General features: G+C 32.3%; 1 protein-coding gene across 1 annotated transcript in view; it reads left to right on the forward strand.

Annotated features, from left to right (window-relative positions):
- The first annotated feature begins 100 nt into the window (after positions 1–100).
- LOC110030410 (vacuolar protein sorting-associated protein 32 homolog 2-like) overlaps positions 101–19,712 on the forward strand; it is a 20,013-nt gene continuing 401 nt past the window's right edge. Inside the window, exons 1-6 of the mRNA XM_020733108.1 lie at positions 101–341; positions 5,425–5,524; positions 17,915–18,000; positions 18,099–18,190; positions 18,677–18,791; positions 18,889–19,087. Of these exons, the coding sequence (XP_020588767.1) occupies positions 270–341; positions 5,425–5,524; positions 17,915–18,000; positions 18,099–18,190; positions 18,677–18,791; positions 18,889–19,083 (660 nt within the window). The 5' untranslated portion in view covers positions 101–269 and the 3' untranslated portion in view covers positions 19,084–19,087. The remainder of the gene's footprint in view (positions 342–5,424; positions 5,525–17,914; positions 18,001–18,098; positions 18,191–18,676; positions 18,792–18,888; positions 19,088–19,712) is intronic.

Below are 19,712 nucleotides of genomic sequence, written 5' to 3' on the forward strand. Positions count from 1 at the left end.
ATGGCATATATATAAAATTACCAAAGTGTGAATTTCCTAAAAAAAAGAAAAGAAAAGCATAATTTATAATTTAAAATAATCAAAGTCGGATATACAGTCAGATTTCCCTTCCAACCGTATCGCCCTTAGTTTTTCTAAGTATCGGTCGTGAAGGGTTTCTTTTCGGATTTCTGCTTCTTCGACCCGCAGAACAACTTTCATTTAGGGTTCGCGGCGATTGTGAATTCGAGGGCTATCTTCCTCAGCGGGGTATTTAGAAGACAGCAAACATGCTGAACAGGCTTTTTGGGAAACCTAAGGAGCAGACCAATGCCTTGGCGACCTTGGAGAAGTTAAGTGAGGTATGTATTCTCTTTCTGATGGAGATTTCATGTTGGAATGGATGTTATCTAAATTCATTTGCTTTTTTTTTTTTTAGACTTTTTGATGCCACCTTTTGATTTGATTGGAGAAATTTAGTTTTTTTTCTGTCTATGGATGTAATTTATATTCTAGTTGGGTCAACAGTTTGCATCTGTTTTCTTGAAACGAAATCTATTTGCTGCCGTAGAAGGTGAAATTAATATTATTTGATTGAAGGATTGCTAGGTTAGTTGGTTGATAAAATTATGGGAAATTATACATGAGCTTATATCATTCTAAAGCAAAGCCATCCTGAATAATACAAAAAATTAAAAAAAAAATGACATTGGCACTCTACCCTAACAAATTTAATAATGAAATGCCTGATAATTATTTGAAAAGTCGCAGATAGATTGAACGACCACAATCAAGCTAAAAAATGTTGCAGAGTATGAGCTCGGAGATAAACCATGAGCTTGAAGTTGAGATGGTAATGATAAAGATTGCGTGCTCGTAGACAATGGTAGTTTTAGAAGGACTTAATAAAGTCAGAGGAACCCGATGGGGAGTTGTTGATGATGACAACATCCAAATGCAAGTTGTGATTCAAGAGATTTCCATTCCATTCCATTCTATGCATAACCCTCTTTTGTTCTAGAATGTCTCCTTGGAGACTCTTAGCCGGAAAACAACATATAGTTGCCATGGGTTTGAGCAAGCTATCACTACTCTCATTTATTGCAAACATGTTCTCTTGCATAGGTTTTCTTTAAATGAACAGAAAAGAAAAAAAACAGATTTAGTGTGGCATGAACCAATCTTGTTCCTTTTTATGCCAAAGTCACTATTTGAGTGCTATAGTTACATGGTGGGAGTTCATTCAAAATGTATACAAATGAGATCATGTTCTTCTTCAAATAATTCCTGTTAACTTTTATGAGTGCTTGCTTTTATACTTTTCCTTTTTCAAAACACTATGGCATGGATGATTGACATGTAGTTTTGACTTAGTGATTCAACATAAAAGAAATATGATGCAAGTTGGGGTAGAGTGTTAAAGTATAAAGACCATTTAGGGGTGCATATTTAAATAGTTTCATAGTTTTTTGGGTAATTGAGCTGTTACAATGATCTTTGTAGTAGGATGTGTGAAATCCCAAGTGCCTAAGTGGTTTCTTTCAAGGCATCAGAGGAGGTTTAACATAATTGCAGTGTATAAATTTAATATAGTCATCAATTCATGGGTGGAAGTTGGAAGGGAAGTTCATGTTCGTACAAATAATTTGGTTTCCAAATCTTTTCCAAAAATGTAACATAATACTAGTATCCTAATAAAAATAATAGAGGAAGCTAAAACATTATAAAAGAAAGCATTTTAATGTGTGATGTATCAATTATTTTTTAATGAGGCGGGAAATAGTTTATTTTAGAAAATTGTTCACCATTGACATAAATATATTTATTCTATCTTATGCTCTTAGCAAGCCATATCTTTTTGCTTTAGTTATGGATGGTCTTACTGGACATTTATAGGACGATGTACATTGGTGTATGTTTTTTGGTGATGATATCCTTCTCTTGGATAACACGAGAGAAAAAGCCCAGGAAAAACTTGAATTATGGAGGTCTACATTGGAGTCTAAAGGCCTTCATTTGAGTAGAACTAAAACCGAATACATGAAATGAAATTTTAGTAGTAGTAACTCTAGTGACAGAAGTGTAACTTTGGGTGATCAAATTATTAAAAGAGGTCGGGTCTGTTGTTCAAAGCGATGGTGATATAGATGAGAATATTAGTAGTAGAGTTCAAGTTGGTTGGTTGAAGTTGAGGAATGCTTTGGGCCTTTTGTGTGATAGAAAAGTACCGTTTAGATTGAAAGAAAAAAAAAATTATAAGATGGTGGTGAGACCTGCAATGCTCTATGGCTCCGATTGTTGGCCTTTAAAAGAGAAGCATAATAATAAGTTAAATGTTGCCGAGATGAAAATGATTAGGTGGATGAGTGGCTTTACTCTTAGAGACAAAATACGAAATGAATATATTCGTGATAGGGTTAGCGACCAATATTGTAGAGTAGAGATGGAGAGTAGGATTCGATCACCACTTTGTTGAGGAGTCAATATGGTGGTAGCGTATTTTTAAAAATCAGATAGGATTGACCCGTTTGGTTGTGAACCAATCCAAAGGCCACTTTAGTTCAGCTCCAAAATAGTTTTTACACAATTTATTACCGATTGGAACCAACAGTTGAATGCAAGAGCAGATGGATTTGGTTTTTGATACCATATTCAAAATATTGAATAATGAAGTGTTCTTATTTTAGAGTATTGTATATTGAATTGATGAAAATATTGTCATTGCATTATTATTATATTTAAATTATATAAAAATAACTTTGATGTTTATTATGTTATTCTATTTAGGTAAATTCTTGAACATTAAACCTCTCATTCTCTTAGTTCAATGTTCAGTTCGATTTTCAAAATATTTGGTTGTAATTGGCATTGGTATAATGCTACGTAGATTGGGAACAATATCTGGCCTTCTGAATCCTGGGACCATGTTGGATATTGATGCCATCGGAACTTATTTACATTAGGTTCACTCAAATGGTTCTTATATATTGCAGCAAAGTCATCTCCATCCCCCAATGGTTTCTCCCCAAGAACAGGAAATATATATTAAAGTGAGGTAAGAGGGAGAGGTGCCCAGATTATCTCTGATGTCAAGAGATAGCCCATTCTCCTCTGTCTCTAGTTTTTCCTTAGGGAAACACTCTACTTACAGTGCATGCATGCAATCTATAAAATCTTAGTCCAGCAACCTTGCATCCACAAGTGACATGGATAAACCTTTTTCTTGCAAAAACTACTTGACAGTATTTTCACAAGCTGGCCCATTTGGAACGGTCCATTTCATGCCATGGGCCGATTCACATAGAGAAGACTGGTACTAGCCAAATTTGAGTTGGTCTAACCAGTTCAAGTCCATTGATGCTCTAGTTAAACATTTTGCAGGCATTCATGGGCACCAATGGTTGGTCTGAAGCCTAATGTGCGTCAGTCAGTCAGGACTAGCTATGTTTTGTCATTGGACTGGATAAAATGGATCAAATTGTTTACAGTTTTTTTAAGAGGGATGCAGTACAGTTCATGCTTTGTGCAAAAAAAAAAAAAAAAAAAAAAAAAAAAAAAAAAAAAAAAAAAAAAAAAAAAATGGTGTTTTTAAAAAAAAAAGAAAAAAAATTTTTTTTCCCCTCTCCGGTCAAGACAAGATTAGTAAGATTCTTCTTTTTTAGAAATATTTAATTTCTTTGCAATTTGAGCTCCTTTATTGGCTAATTGTCAGTGATTTTTTCCGTGTCAAAGGATATTCCAATTAGTCTCCTTATATTGTTTTGGTAAATTATTGTAAAAATGACAATTAATTGGCTTTTTGCCATGCCCTGATTGATTCTTGCTTTTTGCTGAGAAAGTTATTGACAGTTGTGAAGGATGATATGGAACCTTCAAGCCTCTCATTTTATTAAGAATATATTGATTCAAAATTATAAAAAAAATTTGACTTCTACATCTTATTTATTTATTTTTTTTAAGAGAGCAATCTTGTGTTTGCTCTGTCATGTTGCCTTTACAATTTGAAGGAAGTTATTATTTTCTCTCATTTAGTTCTGAAGCAGCTTCTTATGTCTATCGGCTGCCAATATTGTTTCATATCATCTTATCAGATAATGTCTTTGCATTGCATTAGTTCTGCTTGTGTTTTATCTCATGCAAAGACGGTTGCCTCGTTTAGTGCAAATTGATTGATTTCTTTATTCATCTAAAATAGTACGTCTACGTCTATATTCTGAAATCAACTAAATTCACCCTTTCTCCTTCTTATGACGTGTTTTCTGGTTTTTATGGATGTTACTGTGAGAATTTTATTGTATGTAATTTGATAGATTCCATTGTGTTTTCCATTTATTGTAGCATAATGTTATGATCATTTGCTTTATTTTTGTGCTAGTGCACATCTAACTATTTTGTTATGACTGTGCTCCACAATTTGTGCGTACCAAGCCAATCTACATTAATCGGCGATTTCGGACGTGTGTAGGGGAGATGTTGCAGGCGGGTTGATATGAAAAGCGGGAGAAAGGAAAGGATCTGGGAACATGGTGGGAGAGATATAGGAAGGCCTTTTTGTGGGCTAACATATTCTATTGATGAGTAAATCAAACTACTGCATGTGACACTCAATGTATTTCGCGTAGGATGCACAATTTGTTGTCCATTGCTAACCTGTTCTCCTGATTTATAGGTTTGAACGGATTGATGACGGATATTATGATGTCTGAAAAATCTTAGATTATGCTGATGCATGCTATTGTTTTGTGCATACACATATTTACTAGAATTTTTATGTGAGCAAAAAATTCTTTGTTTTTGATGATTTCATTTATTCTGTCATTAAAAGTTTTAGCTGTTGAGACCTTTCAGTAACTCTCTTATTTCTTCTTATTTTAGAGCTAGGTATTTGATCTGTATCAAGTAAGGTGTCTTTTTTGTTTATTTTTTTTTTCCTTGAGATTTTGATGGCCTAATTTTTTTATTCTGCCTTTATCATTTATGGGATCAAAGATTTTTAAAATTATAAAAATGGGAACATTGCACTCTGTTGACTCCTATCTAATCTAATATTTTATTTTTTTCCACATTAGCTTTCCAACTTGGTTCTCTTACTAGTGCTAAGGGTGAGGAATGCAAAACTATAATAAGAGTAGCTCCGTTATCTTGGGGTTACAATTTTGACTTGATAAACTGCAACTTACAATCTGTTTGCCTTCCCTTGAAAATATTTACTTAGAAAACTATTATAATCTTGCAGGAGTCGACTAATCTAAATACAAATGTCTCTTATTAATGAAATCTGCATTCAACAGCATAGACAGATCATACTGGTTTTACTGATATTAATAATGATATGTGAAGCAATATCATGACATGTTTATCTCTACTTTAGTGTTACTATGTATTAGAAGTCTTGATCAATAATTGTTTGGGGCTTTTAACCATGACTTCTGAATAATGCTGTAGACCCTTGAGATGCTAGAGAAAAAGGAAAAAGTTCTCATGAAGAAGGCTGCTACAGAAGTTGAGAAGGCGAAGGAGTATACGAAGGCAAAGAACAAAAAAGGTCTTTTCCCATTAATTATACTATATAACTTATTTCACTTTAGCAATCATCATTGAGCTTTCTCAGTTTGTTTAATATGAGTTTAAGGCAAGATGTATATATGCATATTGATGTAGCTTTTCAAGTTTATGCTGGCAAAATTTGGAAGACTTCGTTTCTGTTGCCATTCACTTTTACCAAAGAAAAATTCCACTCTCCATATTTCTTACAACCAGCCTGGTGATCAGTAATCGACATTGCTTAGCTCCAAGAATACTTGTGAACGTTTTGATTCATGGATATTCATTATTAAGCTAGATGGTTCATCGGGTGAATAATATAGTCACTTTTTTCCACATTTTTTATTTATTTTCAGCATTTTTTTTATTTTACTTTGCTTTCTAGAGAGCACAATTACACAACAATTTTGCTTTTATCAGGTGGCAGGACATTTTCGGAAGTCTACTCAGGACCAATATTTAAATTCCTTTAGGTGAACTGATGTAGTTTGTTAAACCTAGTTGGCAACTTGTTTTGTACATAGCATTGTGTAGTACATCTCAACCTGAAGTTCATAATGCTTTTTGATCCATTTTGTAGGTTAAGGTATGCATAATTTTAGTTAAGATTATGAAGGGAAGAGTTGCTTGATTTTCTTTATTTATTTTAAATTTTTTTAAATTTAGGTAATATTTGCTAGAAAGGAACTCTTCTTTTATTTTATTTAATGAAAAGATAATCTGCCCCACATTTGGCTTATCTTTTTTTTTGAGAAATTTATTTGAGTTTTATCTGCAAGATTCTCTTGTGACTTTAGTGGAGTAAATATTAGATAACTGTCACGACCTTGCCCGGGAGCTTAGAATACAAGACAGGAATGAAGCGAAACTAACTATCGAAACATGTTTATTTATTAAACAGAATCATTCAACACATAAAGGAGCCATTCTATTACACAATTTTAATCTACAAACATTCGTTTAGATTTAAAACTTTTACAATTGAAAGAAAATTAAAAGTTGAAATTGAATATACTGAACTATGATGCCTATCTCCCTGGCTCCTCAACATCTATATACATGCTCTTTAGGACCAATCTATTCTAAAATAGGTTTTCCTGAAAAATATTAGCAATAAAAGCTATGAGTTAAACTAAGTAAGTGTTTCTAAATTTATAATCATTTTTATTTAAAAAATATTTTTAAAAAAATCCTGTAAGCAATAAAAGGAGATAGTAAAGAAATAATTTTTTTCGTTACTTTCATTTATTTTAGTTACAATATCCATCATGAGAGCCACCATCTAAACGTATATTAAAAACATACGTTTAAACTTTTTCAAAACTCACCAAAATTACACAATCATTTTCATTTCCATTTTACGTACACGGGAATATTGCATCCTCAACCAGGACCATTTGGGAGTAACTCTACAAAAGTATACATTTATAATATTTAATTGTTTTTTTTCATTTAACTTTTTCTAAAAAGGAAACTTGTATTATTTAAATGTGCTCAAAATATCAAAATATTAAAAACAGTTGCAATTAATTCCATAAATAAAAAATACTATTGTAAAATAAAAACATATATACCTGCCTTTTTCAGTATAGTCACTTGTCTTTTTTGCATCGAATCATTCTAGTCCTTTTATGCATCTTTAGTAACAAATTTGAGTTAATTAGCTTATATTTATTTTTTTCCTTCTTTAAACTTAATTCTGGTCTCACTGTTATTATTATTTATTTGATATGTTTTTTGTTAATTTTTCTAATTAATTTGGTAACTCTTATTTTATATGAAAATATATATTGTTATTTGGATAATAATCAATCCCAATTAAATCGATTAACTATCAAATTTTTGATGAAGTAGTTTTCCTAAGCCTCAGTTGGCATGCTTGATCTAGAAGCAACATAATTTGACTTTTAAGCGTAGGCTTCTTAAATTGTAACTCAAACATCACAAAATTAGTCAAGGAAATAGTAATTTAATATTGAAATCAACTTCATACATGAATTTAGTTCTCACAACAAAGACTCTTTTACGGATTCAATCTCCTCATCAAAACTGTAAAACATGATTTTACAGTATTTCAGTAATTAATTCTAGAGTTTCTAAATGTTCTTCCAAATTTCTTCATTTAGTTTAAAATACAAAAATCCTGAAGTTCATATTAAATTCCTTGCTTAATAATGGAATTTGCACGAGTGTCTTTAACTTGCATGAAAGACTTATGCGTGAGCTACTCTTCTCCTTAGAAGTTCAAAAGGCTCGATCGAGCCTCTATCAGCTGCAGGAAAAGCTCTCGGCTCTCGCTCAAACTGCTCCTTGCATTGTGAGCTTAAGGAGTTTACTCGAGCTCTTCGTGAGTGCTAAAAAACAGTGCGCCATTGAAAAGAGCCATTCGGCTTCCCCTTCGCCCTCCTCTCCTCACGATTGATCGAAGATGTGTGAGGAAGGCTTGCGTGAACTGCTCGCCTACTCCTGCAACTTCCTGCGCTTGCTGCTCGCGACAATCGTCAAGGCCGCTCGAGCCACCTTCCTAGAGATGCTGTTTTTCCTTCTTCATTCTTCTTTTTGTCTCTCATTTTCCCTTTCTCTCTCACTCTCTCATTTGTTACCTCACCCTCACTGTTCATGCGAGATAAGAGGAATGAGGGCATCATGCCCTTAGTTATTTACCCCCTGAGTGGTGTGGGCTTAAGCAAACGACATCTGGTCCGCAGGTGTCTTAAGCAGGTAAATTCATCTCTTTTATTTATATTTAACTTAATAAATAGAATTATTATTACAATCTCTCATCCTTATAAAAAATTTTGTTCTTCAAATTTAAAGTACAAGAACCTAATTCATAACTTAATTAAAAAATTGGGATATTTTTCACTCATTTATAAATCTTTCTCCCATATGGCATCTCTTTCTGTCCCATGCTTTCATAATACATGGATAGAAGGAATATCTCTATTTCTGAGTTGCTCATCATATTCTAGTTTTTTATGGTTCTTCCACAAATATCAAATCATGTAGAATATATATATATAAGGTTCGTGACAAGCATCCTAGCCTCATCAACATTATATTTTCGCAATAAGGAGATATGGAACACATCATGTATCCGTACATATGTGTTGCTAGCGCAACTCTATAAGCCATTTTCCCAATCTTCCCCACGATCTCAGACATACCAATATACCGTGGGCTTAGCTTCCCAGATTTTACAAACCGTTTAACATCTTTCATGAGATTGATTGAATTTCAAAAAAAAAAAAATTATGTTACCTCAAATTCCACTTGTCGATGTTTAGTTATGCTGCGCGGACACAGGTCATGGGCACAACATGACACAGGGACAAATGACACGTCTATTATTGAAAATATAGGACACGAACACGTCTCGGACACAACGTTATAATTTTTTTTAAATATATATGAAATTAAATAAAAGAATATTAACAATAATATATAAGAGAAAATAATAAATTTAATAACACTAACTTTTTAAAAACTAAGAGCTCGTTTGACATCAATTTTATTTCATGTTTTACTTAAGATAATTTTTATAATTTTATCTTATCTTTAAAAATAAATTAAATTGTATTTAAAAATAATCAAAATATATACAATATATATTATTTTGTATTATGTCAAGATTTTAGTGCTTTTCATTAACTATTCATTAAAAAATTGATCATTAGCTCTTCGTTGACACAGAATTCTTATGTATTTACATTTTCTAACACCTACATTTTAATTTTTCTCTTATGCTACCCAAATCTTTCATGTCACATCTAATATACTGCTGTTTTCAATTTTACATTGTGATATACACATTTTTATATAGATGTAAGGAGACATATATGTAAAATTAAAATTTATGTGTTAGATATGTAAATACGTAAAAATTTATTGATATGTATTTAAATTTTCTTCAATTTAACATAAATTATATATTTAGAAAATTTTAATTCATTAATTTAGGACACGGTTGTTCTGTGCATGTCCTGCACGTGTTTCGCTCGTGTCTTTTTTTTTAAAATATTATTTAAATACACTTTTATGTCATGTCCGATACGTGTCAGAGTAGTGTCGAAGCCATGACCGTATCCAACACTGCACAATTTTTTAATTAGAAGTTTTGTGCATCATATGTGTTTAGCATCATAATACTCTCTGGCTATTTTGAAGAGTTCTTAGTCTGTCACGAATCAAATTGATGTTCTTAATAATTTCATCAACAAAACCATCACCGAATTTTTTCCTTACATTTGTTTCTACCCAACAAAGAGGTGTTATGTATTTTCCTCCATATAGGGCTTCGTATGAAGTCATATCAATATTGGACTGGAAGCTATTGCTACAAGCAAATTTTATCAGAGTTATGCTCACTTCCCAACACAAAGTCTAAATAGGTCTTCTAATATTGAATTGTTCTGTCTGATTGATCATCTATTTAAGGTTGAAATATTGTACTAAATGTTAGTGTACCTAAACTTTGTTGAATTTTCCTCCACAATTTGGATGTAAATTTACTATCTCGATCTGAAATAATTGACTTTGGGACTCCATTCAATCGCACAATTTTATCAATATATATTTTGGCCAACTTATCCACATAATCAATTTGTCTGATAGGCAATAAATATGTAGACTTGGCTAGACAATCAATAATCTTACATATAACATCACGACCTTACTTTGATTTTAGTAGCTTAATCGAAAAATCCATAATGTCTTTCCACTTCCGCTTTGGGATAGACAATGGTTGCAAATGCACACTAGACTTCTGACATATGAAAAGTTGGACATCTTATCACAAACTTTGTTACATTGTGTTTTAATCCCGACCATCAGAATAAGTTTTTGAGTTCATGATATATCTTTTTGATTTTTAGATATATTGTGTTTTTTAAATAGTGTGCTTCATACAAAATTTCTTTTCGCAAATCATTAATATCAGGAATGCAAATTTTATTCTTGTACCTCAACAATTTTTTTCATCAATTTCATACTTCTCAATTTAACCTCCATTCACATAATTTAATATCTTGTGGAACTCAGCAACATGCAACAATGCATCTCATATTCTGTCATTCAGAGTTGATTGAATTAACATATAATTCTATAACGCAAAATTTTCATCATTTGGTATCACATCTGATAACTGCAAACGCTCAATTTCTTTAATTACTTCTTGTTATGTAATTACCCAATTTGCACTTTTGCCTATCTTTCTGTTCAATGCATTTGCCACTGTATTTATTTTTCCTAAGTGATAAAGTATATCCAAATAATAATCTTTAATAAGCTTAAGCCATCACCTTTTCCTTAAATTCAACTCCTTGTGTAAAAATATACTTTAAGCTTTGGTGATTAGTGAACACATCACATCTAACTTCATATAAATAATATCTATATCTTCAAAGCAAATGTGATTGCTGCTAACTCCGGATCACATATTAGATAATTTTTCTCATGATTCTTTAATTGTTCAAAGGGACAATTACCTTTCTATTTTGCGTAAGGATACATGTTAGATAATTTTTGTCATGATTCTTTAGTTGGTTAAGAGTTATAAGCCATTGGGAACATATAATAAGCCACAAAATGGTTTGCTTAAAATTAGCCCACCAAGCTTCTGCACTACTTTGCAAGATTACTGACAATGATCCTTTGATCAAGTTGGTTTGACTACATCAATTGATTATGTAGTTCATAATCCATGACAACACATAATCTCGTAATCTTAGGATCTTGATCAAATTATTCATCGCTGCCTCTCCATTTGCTCTAGGATGACAGCGGTATATTCTTCTTCACAAATAATTCTTTTGCTACCAAAACAAACATCATTGAATTCATTGGTTAGCCTCATTGAAAGTTCTCTTTCATCATTAAGTGGATAATTAATTATAAGAGTTTCTACTTATGTGATACCCCGAACCAAATCATGAAGTCATTGCAATAGAGAATTAACTTTCAACTAGGCCAGGTGAGGTTTTTTGGAGAAATGAATTTCTTCATAACTCTGCCAGTGAAAGTTTCTCTTTATATCTTTATCTAGTTGTGTAATCTCTTTATTTTAGCATCTCGTGTAGTAGTGGTTTTTCACTCAAGAACGTAAGTTCTAATGACATTCTTAAATATAAATAAAAACTAAATTTCTCTTAACCCCATGTCAAATCTATAAATCTCCTCTGTTGGCATCTAGAATCTCCCCTGTTGGCATCTAGAATCTATAACCTGAGTCCCTGCTTATGAAGAGTTGAGTGCTGCCTTGCTTCGTTTGAGTGTTGGTTCTACAACATTATAATCATTGCTTGGTGTTTGCCATTTAACATAAATTCATGATTAGATTTCCTGGAAACAAAAATTCTCAAGGAGATGGAGGTGGAATATTGAGGCTTAAAGATGGGACCAGTTGATTGCATCTTAAATTTAGGGTTAATACTCATATTTCTTACTAATAACAACTTCAAAAATATTTGAGAATCAAGTTTAATAGTCTAATCAAAAATTGATTTTCAGCATTTGTGAGATTTTAAGGCATTCATGATAAGGAATCACAAAAAGGCCCAAAAACAATCATTTGATGGTCCCCTGCAAAGTGAAAGAGAAGGGGCACACCAAAAGGTCATAAAATCCTTATAGATCTATCACCAAAAGGTAATGTTGGCAAAAAATGTAATCTTAGAACAAAAAAGCCTTGTAAATGAGCATCAAAGCCTTATGCGTACTCAATCTAGAGTTTTGAAGTTAAGAGTTCTCTCCTAACATGGATCAAAAAGAAGAAGAAAAAGGAGAAAGAAAGAAAGCAATCCTATGCTCTTTAAGACAAACACTATTGTCGTTGATACCTCAAAAGGCCATAAAACAAAATATAGAAGAATAAAAGAACATGAAGGATTACCCACATTAGGGCATAGCAAAATGTGTTAACCTCAAAAGTTGATGGGGGAGGAGCTTTTCTAGTTAACTTTATATGCATTTCTATGTCACCTAAATCGTTGGCAAGGATTTAATGGTAAAAGTGTCATATGAAAAATGAAGTAGAGGTGTCACCAACACCTTTTTGATTAATATTCGAAGCCAAATATAATGATAAGGTGGAACATAGCTTAGTCATCATAAGCTGTCTATCTATAAAGTTTTCACGGAATGCCTAATTTGAAACTTTAATCAATGATAGAGTTTAAGTTGTCACGTCTTTCGAAAATATTGAAAGGTAAGTATGATGAATCAATCAAAACTATTACCGAACTTAAGGTACTGTTTGTGAAGAGATTCTCTAATGCTTCTAATATAGTGTTCATTGCCAATTTTATAATACAATAAAAAAAAAAGAAACAAAAAGAATGTGTTGTCTGACCATTGGAGAAACCTGTGCATGTCACACAAATAATAGCTTTTGAGAGGAATTAGACATTCAACTCCTTCTGAGTGATGTCAATGATGACATGACACCATACCCATTATGGTCTCCATCAATATATTCTTAGCACATAATGGCCAAATTTTAAATACAAACTTTTCATAATTGGTTACTTTTTCAATAAGAAGGGATTAATAAAAATATTGAAATCAATGAAGGTTAAAGAACACACTATCTTAATTTACAACATTAGTAAAGGCTACCATTAGATAGCTACTATCAATTATTTCCCATGGAGTTGAGCATAAATCCAAAATTTCTTGAGTAAAGGCTCAATTATTTCTTGAGATGGAAATAAAAATTTTTCCAAGCATTACATAGATTTTACTTAGCTTGAAAAAAAAATAACATAGTTAATTTAATACAGTGATCTACCTTGTCGACTCAACTTACAAGTCGAACTAGGCTAACTACCAAGGACTAAGATCTCTGAGGGTAAATCAATATGACCAATATCTTGGGATTGGATTTTATCTCTGATAGTTTAGTTGGTTGATTTTAAAATCAAGGTGTTTACGTGGTTCTATTGAAGTCGGGTCTAGGGTTGCCATTTTCTCTCTCTTAAAAGCTCAAGATTTATGTTTTCTCCACATAATCCATCTATCACTCTGTAATAAATTGGATATAAAGAAAAATAGTCGATGCTAGTTGGATCTTAAAATGACTACTACAGTTTTTCGCAGTTATTTCTAACTTACAATCCAACCACCATAGTATATTTCCAAAGTCAAGTCATTTTTCTACTTCTCTATTTTGAACCCTAACTATTAATCAATTGTTACTCAATCAATAGGTGTTAAGATACAAAAAAAAAAAAAAATTGGTAATAATGAAAAAAAAATCAAACTTACATTAAAAATTAAAATTAAAATAAATCAACATGGTTACATCTAGTCTTTAGAAAAGGGATTTAGTACGTGATTAAATAAGAAAAAAATATGACTTCAAGAACATTTTGATGATTATAACAAAAATTAGAAGAGACAATAGGTAGAACTAAGGAAGATGCTCTCGGCGCGCTTTTGCAATTTTTGCAATTTTATCTAAAGGTAAGTTATTGTAGAATAAATCTCAAGTCATGCAAATTGTTCACTGGTTTTTGTTGTTTGCTTTTGTTATTGAAACTTTCTATCATAAAAATTTTGATTAAATGTGCTTGCAATGTTTTAGGGAGGATAAAGCTATAAACAAACTTCATGATGGACTCTATGATGCTCATCAATTGGGCCAGAAGATTGCAGTCAAAATTAAAAAAAAAAAAAAGGCCGGGCATCAAAGTTAATGAAGGACTCTTTGATGCTCACTAGTTGGGCTCTAAGATTGTAGTAAATTTAAAGAAAAAACAAGCTACTATTGAACGTTGATTGTGAATGATTGTATTGATTATGCTAATAGTGTCATAAATGCAAAGTTTGTAATGATATAATCCATCTGTTTACAAATCCATTACATCCTAATATTGTTGCTAGCTATTTGAATGTGGGGGTATGAACATAATCCGATCTTCAATCTACCATCATCTCGGAGACACTAATTCATTCTAACAATGATTGATTATTTTCCAGATGGGCTAAGGCTGCTTCTTTTAGGGAAGATGTCATTGAAGATATGAATTATTTTCTTACTCATAATATTTTCAACTTACTCATATGGTGTATATAACATTTGAGAGCACTAAAATATATAGATTTATCAATCAATAGAAATTTAATTAATGAAACTTCTTATTCTACAATCCAAAGGTAAAATATTTAGTGGAGGCATTCAACAAGTTGCTAGTCACACTGCTTGGGAAAATCCTAGAGAACTGTATATCAAGATCATAAAAGGTTTTATTGGCCTTTGCACTACCTATAAGATACTGGCCAAATCTTTCTCGTATGTTCTACTATTTGAGTTGAAGTAGTCATACCTTTTAAGGTTGAATTATCACGCCTTAGAAGGTTGTTCAACACAATCTTATGGACAAGCGAAATGTCCATTTATGAATGGATGTGCTTAATGAAACTAGCTCATGCTGTACAATATTGAAGAAATACATCAAGTTGACGTGGCTAGTTACTTTAACTGCATGGTCGCCATGACATTTCATGAAAGTGTATTGTCTTGGTTATTTGTAAGCCAATCATTCACCTGTCACTTTGACGATAGGTTTATTGGGAATGTCCTTTTGGCATTAAGAAAGCGTATTAAGGCCTTGTGGCTTGATGAAATACCACACCTATTTTTTTTTCTAAAGGCGACAACAAAAATGAAGATTCACATACATAACACTCAATTCCTCTGTATTTACATATCTGACACCTAAACTTAAATTTTACATACATGTCATCTTACCAATGCATGAAAAAGTATATTTTACTTTTTAAAAGTTAAAATAGTGGCATTTTTTATGTGACATGATAGATTTGAGTAGTATAAATGTCAAAATTAAAGTGTTGGTGTTAGATGTGTAAATACATAGGTTTTGGGTGGTTTGTATGTTACTTTTTCAACGCAATCTTACTTGTGTAAAATGTCTGCCTACGATTGAAAGAACTTAATAAAATCTGGCTCAAGCTTGCTAATATTTAGAATATTATTGAGCTAAGATTGCTAGTTCCTTCAACTGCATAATATAGCCTAACATCATTTGAAAGAGAATTTTTTTTTTTTTTTTTTTTGTTTCTATGCAAGCCAACCATTCACCTCACCTTATTGACAATAAGTTTAGCTTAATTGGGAATGTGTTTTTGTCCCTGAAAAAGGCATCTATCAGCCCATCGATTTATATGACCTATGACTAATGCCTTCAATTAAAAGCCATTTCGTGAAGAAATACTATGCCTAGTTCAAAAATAATTCTAAAAGCTCTAAAAGTCCCCCCACAATGTAGGGGACATTTATATGCTTGCATCTATATGTATATATGCATATGTATTTGCACGTGTGCCAATATCCCCAGTGTTTTACTTTCAAACCGCCAACATATGTATGTATTCATGTTAACATTTTGTTACGTGTTTGAGATCCCCAACAATTAAATAGATATTTGGGTGGACATCTTGCTTTGTGTCGGAATCTTCAATAAATAGATATTTTTTGGGTTTGATATTGTGCTTCACATTAAGATCGTTAACTCATGTATACTAATTTGGGTCGACCAACATGTTTCTTGCTGAGATCCTCAATGAACATACATTTGCCTATGCTAAATTTGTATTCAATAGGAAGTCCCCTATCAAGTTGGCACACTATGCTCTATGCCAAAATCCTCATAAGAATGGTATTTGCACATGAAATTTTTTGATTAATGTAAGTACAGTATTAATTGCATGATAATTATTGCTAAATCCATATTAAAAAGGTAAGAAATATTAGAAAAAAATGAGAGCATTTCTTATATGATGCCTTTATAAGAGGCCTTTATAACTCTTCCTCAAGGGAGGGAATTTTTTTAGGTTTAATATTTGTGTTTTGACTTTGTTCTATATTAATACACTCATCTGGATCGACATTATGCTTCAAACTTAGCTATGTAGCTAAACTATATTTAATAGGGTTGACACCAAATTTGATGTTGGTACCTTGAGTAAAACTCATATGGAAATTAAAATGCTTAATATTGCATCTATGGACACAGTCATACCACAAGATGGTACAACCTCGTATGATTAAGGGACATTAATCTTCAATCAAGAACATAAAGAAGCCTCTTAAATGCCAAAGGTCATTTTCTTAATAGTTCATTTTGCATACTCTTTAAATGTTGTGCCTGTCACAAACATTTCAAATTATGGCTAAGATCAGTCTGCCTTCATAGGTTAGTCAGATTTAGACAAAAATTTAGAGAATTTGTTTTCATGTCAAACCACAACTATTGAAAAATATGAAATGTAGATTAGTTCAACCTTCCATTATTAGTCAGATCTTGGGCAGGCCATCCAACAAGCCTGATGTTTGTTGCCTCACTTTACCCCTTTTAATAGGTTGGCTTATCCAAGATCTACTGAAAAGTACAATTACATATCTGCCTAAAATAATTTTTTTCATCTGGACTAGCTTTCTCCTACATAAGAAAATTGCATCTTATGACCTTGACACCCCTCCATCCATTGTCTCTTGGTCTGATCACAACGTTCATGTTAAGCAAATGTCAACATTGGTAAAGTTGAAAGCAAAGGTCAACTACATTGAACATTCCGAATTGTAAAGCTATATCCATAGCGACATGTTAGAACATACCTATGAAACGTGAAAAATTGAGAAGAAATAGTTCTGAGCCCACTTCAAACAAATTAAAAAAAAATGGAGTATAAGATATTCTTTTTTAATATCAGCTCAAATTAATGGTATTGACACTATAAAATTAAATGTCGTCATGAAAGTTTTCACTACCTTTTTTCATTGAAGGAAATGGTAAAATTAATGGTAGGATCAAATTGTTTCAAATGTAGCAAGTTGAGGGATTAAATTGAGCATCTGCAGAAGTCTTAAACTAAATTGTACACACCTAAAATTCTAGGGACTAATTTGGGCTTTTATTTAATTTAATATGTGAGTGGTGGTTGATAAGCATGATTCCCTCAATAACTCGTGGTCTTCATTATGCACTAGGTAACTTATTTTATTAATTTTTTTATTTTGTTATTTTGGCGCCTGTTGGGTCTCTTTGTTGTATATGTTATTAATTGGGTTGAATATTTAAAACTTTCAGTACACGCTGTCTTACAGTTACTGAATTTGCAGCTGTTCCATCAAAAGTGGTTTGGCCATGAGTCATCTTAGGGATTGGAAGGAATTGTTTGTATTTCTAGAAATATACGGATGAGCCTCACCTTTCGTTGAACTTTGTACTTCCATCTTTCTCTACTATTTTGATGATTTGCACTGTTAATTATTATTTCAACTCTAAAAATTTACTCTACAATCTGGCATGTAAAAACATGGATGTAGTTTTTTTCATGTATTTTTTTTATCCTGATATTTTTATTTGTACAGCTGCTATACAATGTTTGAAGCGAAAGAAACTTTATGAACAGCAAGTTGAGCAGCTTGGAAATTTCCAATTACGGATTCATGATCAGGTGTCCTTTTAATATTATTTGCTTGTCGATCCTCAACTGTCTTTAATTATTCTTCTGAAGTGATTATCTAATTGTTCTCAAATGTGGTATTACCATAGATGATTATGCTTGAAGGTGCAAAAGCTACGACAGAGACTGTTGATGCATTGAGAACTGGAGCAGCAGCAATGAAGGCCATGCAAAAAGCAACGTGAGTTCCTGAATTCAATTCTAATCATTCCATCTTTTGCTCTTTTGATGTGTTTTCTGCATTTTTGTGTGAACAACTATTTAGAAGGGTTATGTGGCTTTTATCTTCCATTGCTTGGAGAGTTCATCCTAAAGGAGTTGAAATAATTACCGGTGTAGAGGGCTTTATTGATACTTTTTATTGCCTTTAAAGAACTCTATATATTTGTTACATTTAGTTTAGTTCTTTGCATAGATATTTATTCATTCATTTGGGATGTATGGTTAAGCTTGAATTCACATAGGCTTGCAAGAGATTCAGCCATTTTATATCCGGGAAAACTAGTCCTTGGCAAAATTGTATTGCACGCTTCATCCCTACCATCTTGTCTCTTCCAAGTTTTCTTATTTGAAATGTTTTTTTTTTTTTACTTTTCATATGCTAAATATGGTTTTTTAAGCTTTCGAACTAATAGATTTCTTTGGTAATGATGTTATTTTTGTACAGTAACATTGATGATGTTGACAAAACAATGGATCAAATCAACGAGCAGACAGAGAACATGAAGCAAATTCAGGAAGCTCTAGCTGCCCCAGTTGGAGCAGCTGCTGATTTTGATGAAGTACTCTTTCTCACATTTTTGCATCTTTTCTTTGATTTTCTCACTATTTTCTTGGGTCACATGTTCCTACTTTATTATTATTTTTTTTTCTACGAAGGATGAATTGGAGGCAGAACTTGAGGAGTTGGAAGGAGCTGAACTTGAGGAAATGCTCCTTGAGCCTGCTACAAGTGCTCCGTCTGCTCCTGTAGACCCTGTTCGTGTTGGTAGGCAACAGATTCGTCCTACAGCTCAGAAGAATAGCGCTGATGATGACGAACTTGCTGCACTGCAAGCTGAGATGGCTATGTAACCGGGTTATATATCTTTTCCTTTTTATCCCATAATTTTTCTTTTATTGTTCAACTCTTCTATAAAAATAATCAAAAGGTTTTGTAAATCCTATGCTCTGTGCCTGCTCTTGATATTGAATCACTAGATTTTTGGTTAGTGCTTGATTCATGGATGCCAGAAATTGTAAATTGCATCATGCTAGAAGAGTTTGGCATGTTTTCGGCTCTTTCAAGCTTGGTTGTGAACCCAAGTCATAAACTCCATCTAAAAATCCTTTCATAGAGGGGAAAAAAAATGAAGCTGTTTAGCTGTGGTGTCATTAATTTAATCTTTTTTACCTAGGATGTCTTGCTTAACTGTACTAAGGTGAAAAATATGCTGATATTACTAATGTTTTTAATTTTTTAATTTTTACTTTCATTGCTTATTTTAAATCTTTGAAGCAGATTTTCGTTCGTACATGACCCGCCATAGCGCTTAAAAATGTGCTCTTGCTGATTCTATTCCTTGGAAAAAGCAATTTTTATATACTCTCTTGAGTTTAGTACCTCGAAATGTGTAATTTGGTTGATCCATAATATTTTCTTAGAGTATTTACATGCATAGCCCTCAAAACTACTAATATTACATATCTTACCCGCCCCCGCC

Source organism: Phalaenopsis equestris, unplaced genomic scaffold, assembly GCF_001263595.1.
Source record: "Phalaenopsis equestris unplaced genomic scaffold, ASM126359v1 Scaffold000715, whole genome shotgun sequence".
NCBI lineage: Eukaryota > Viridiplantae > Streptophyta > Magnoliopsida > Asparagales > Orchidaceae > Phalaenopsis > Phalaenopsis equestris.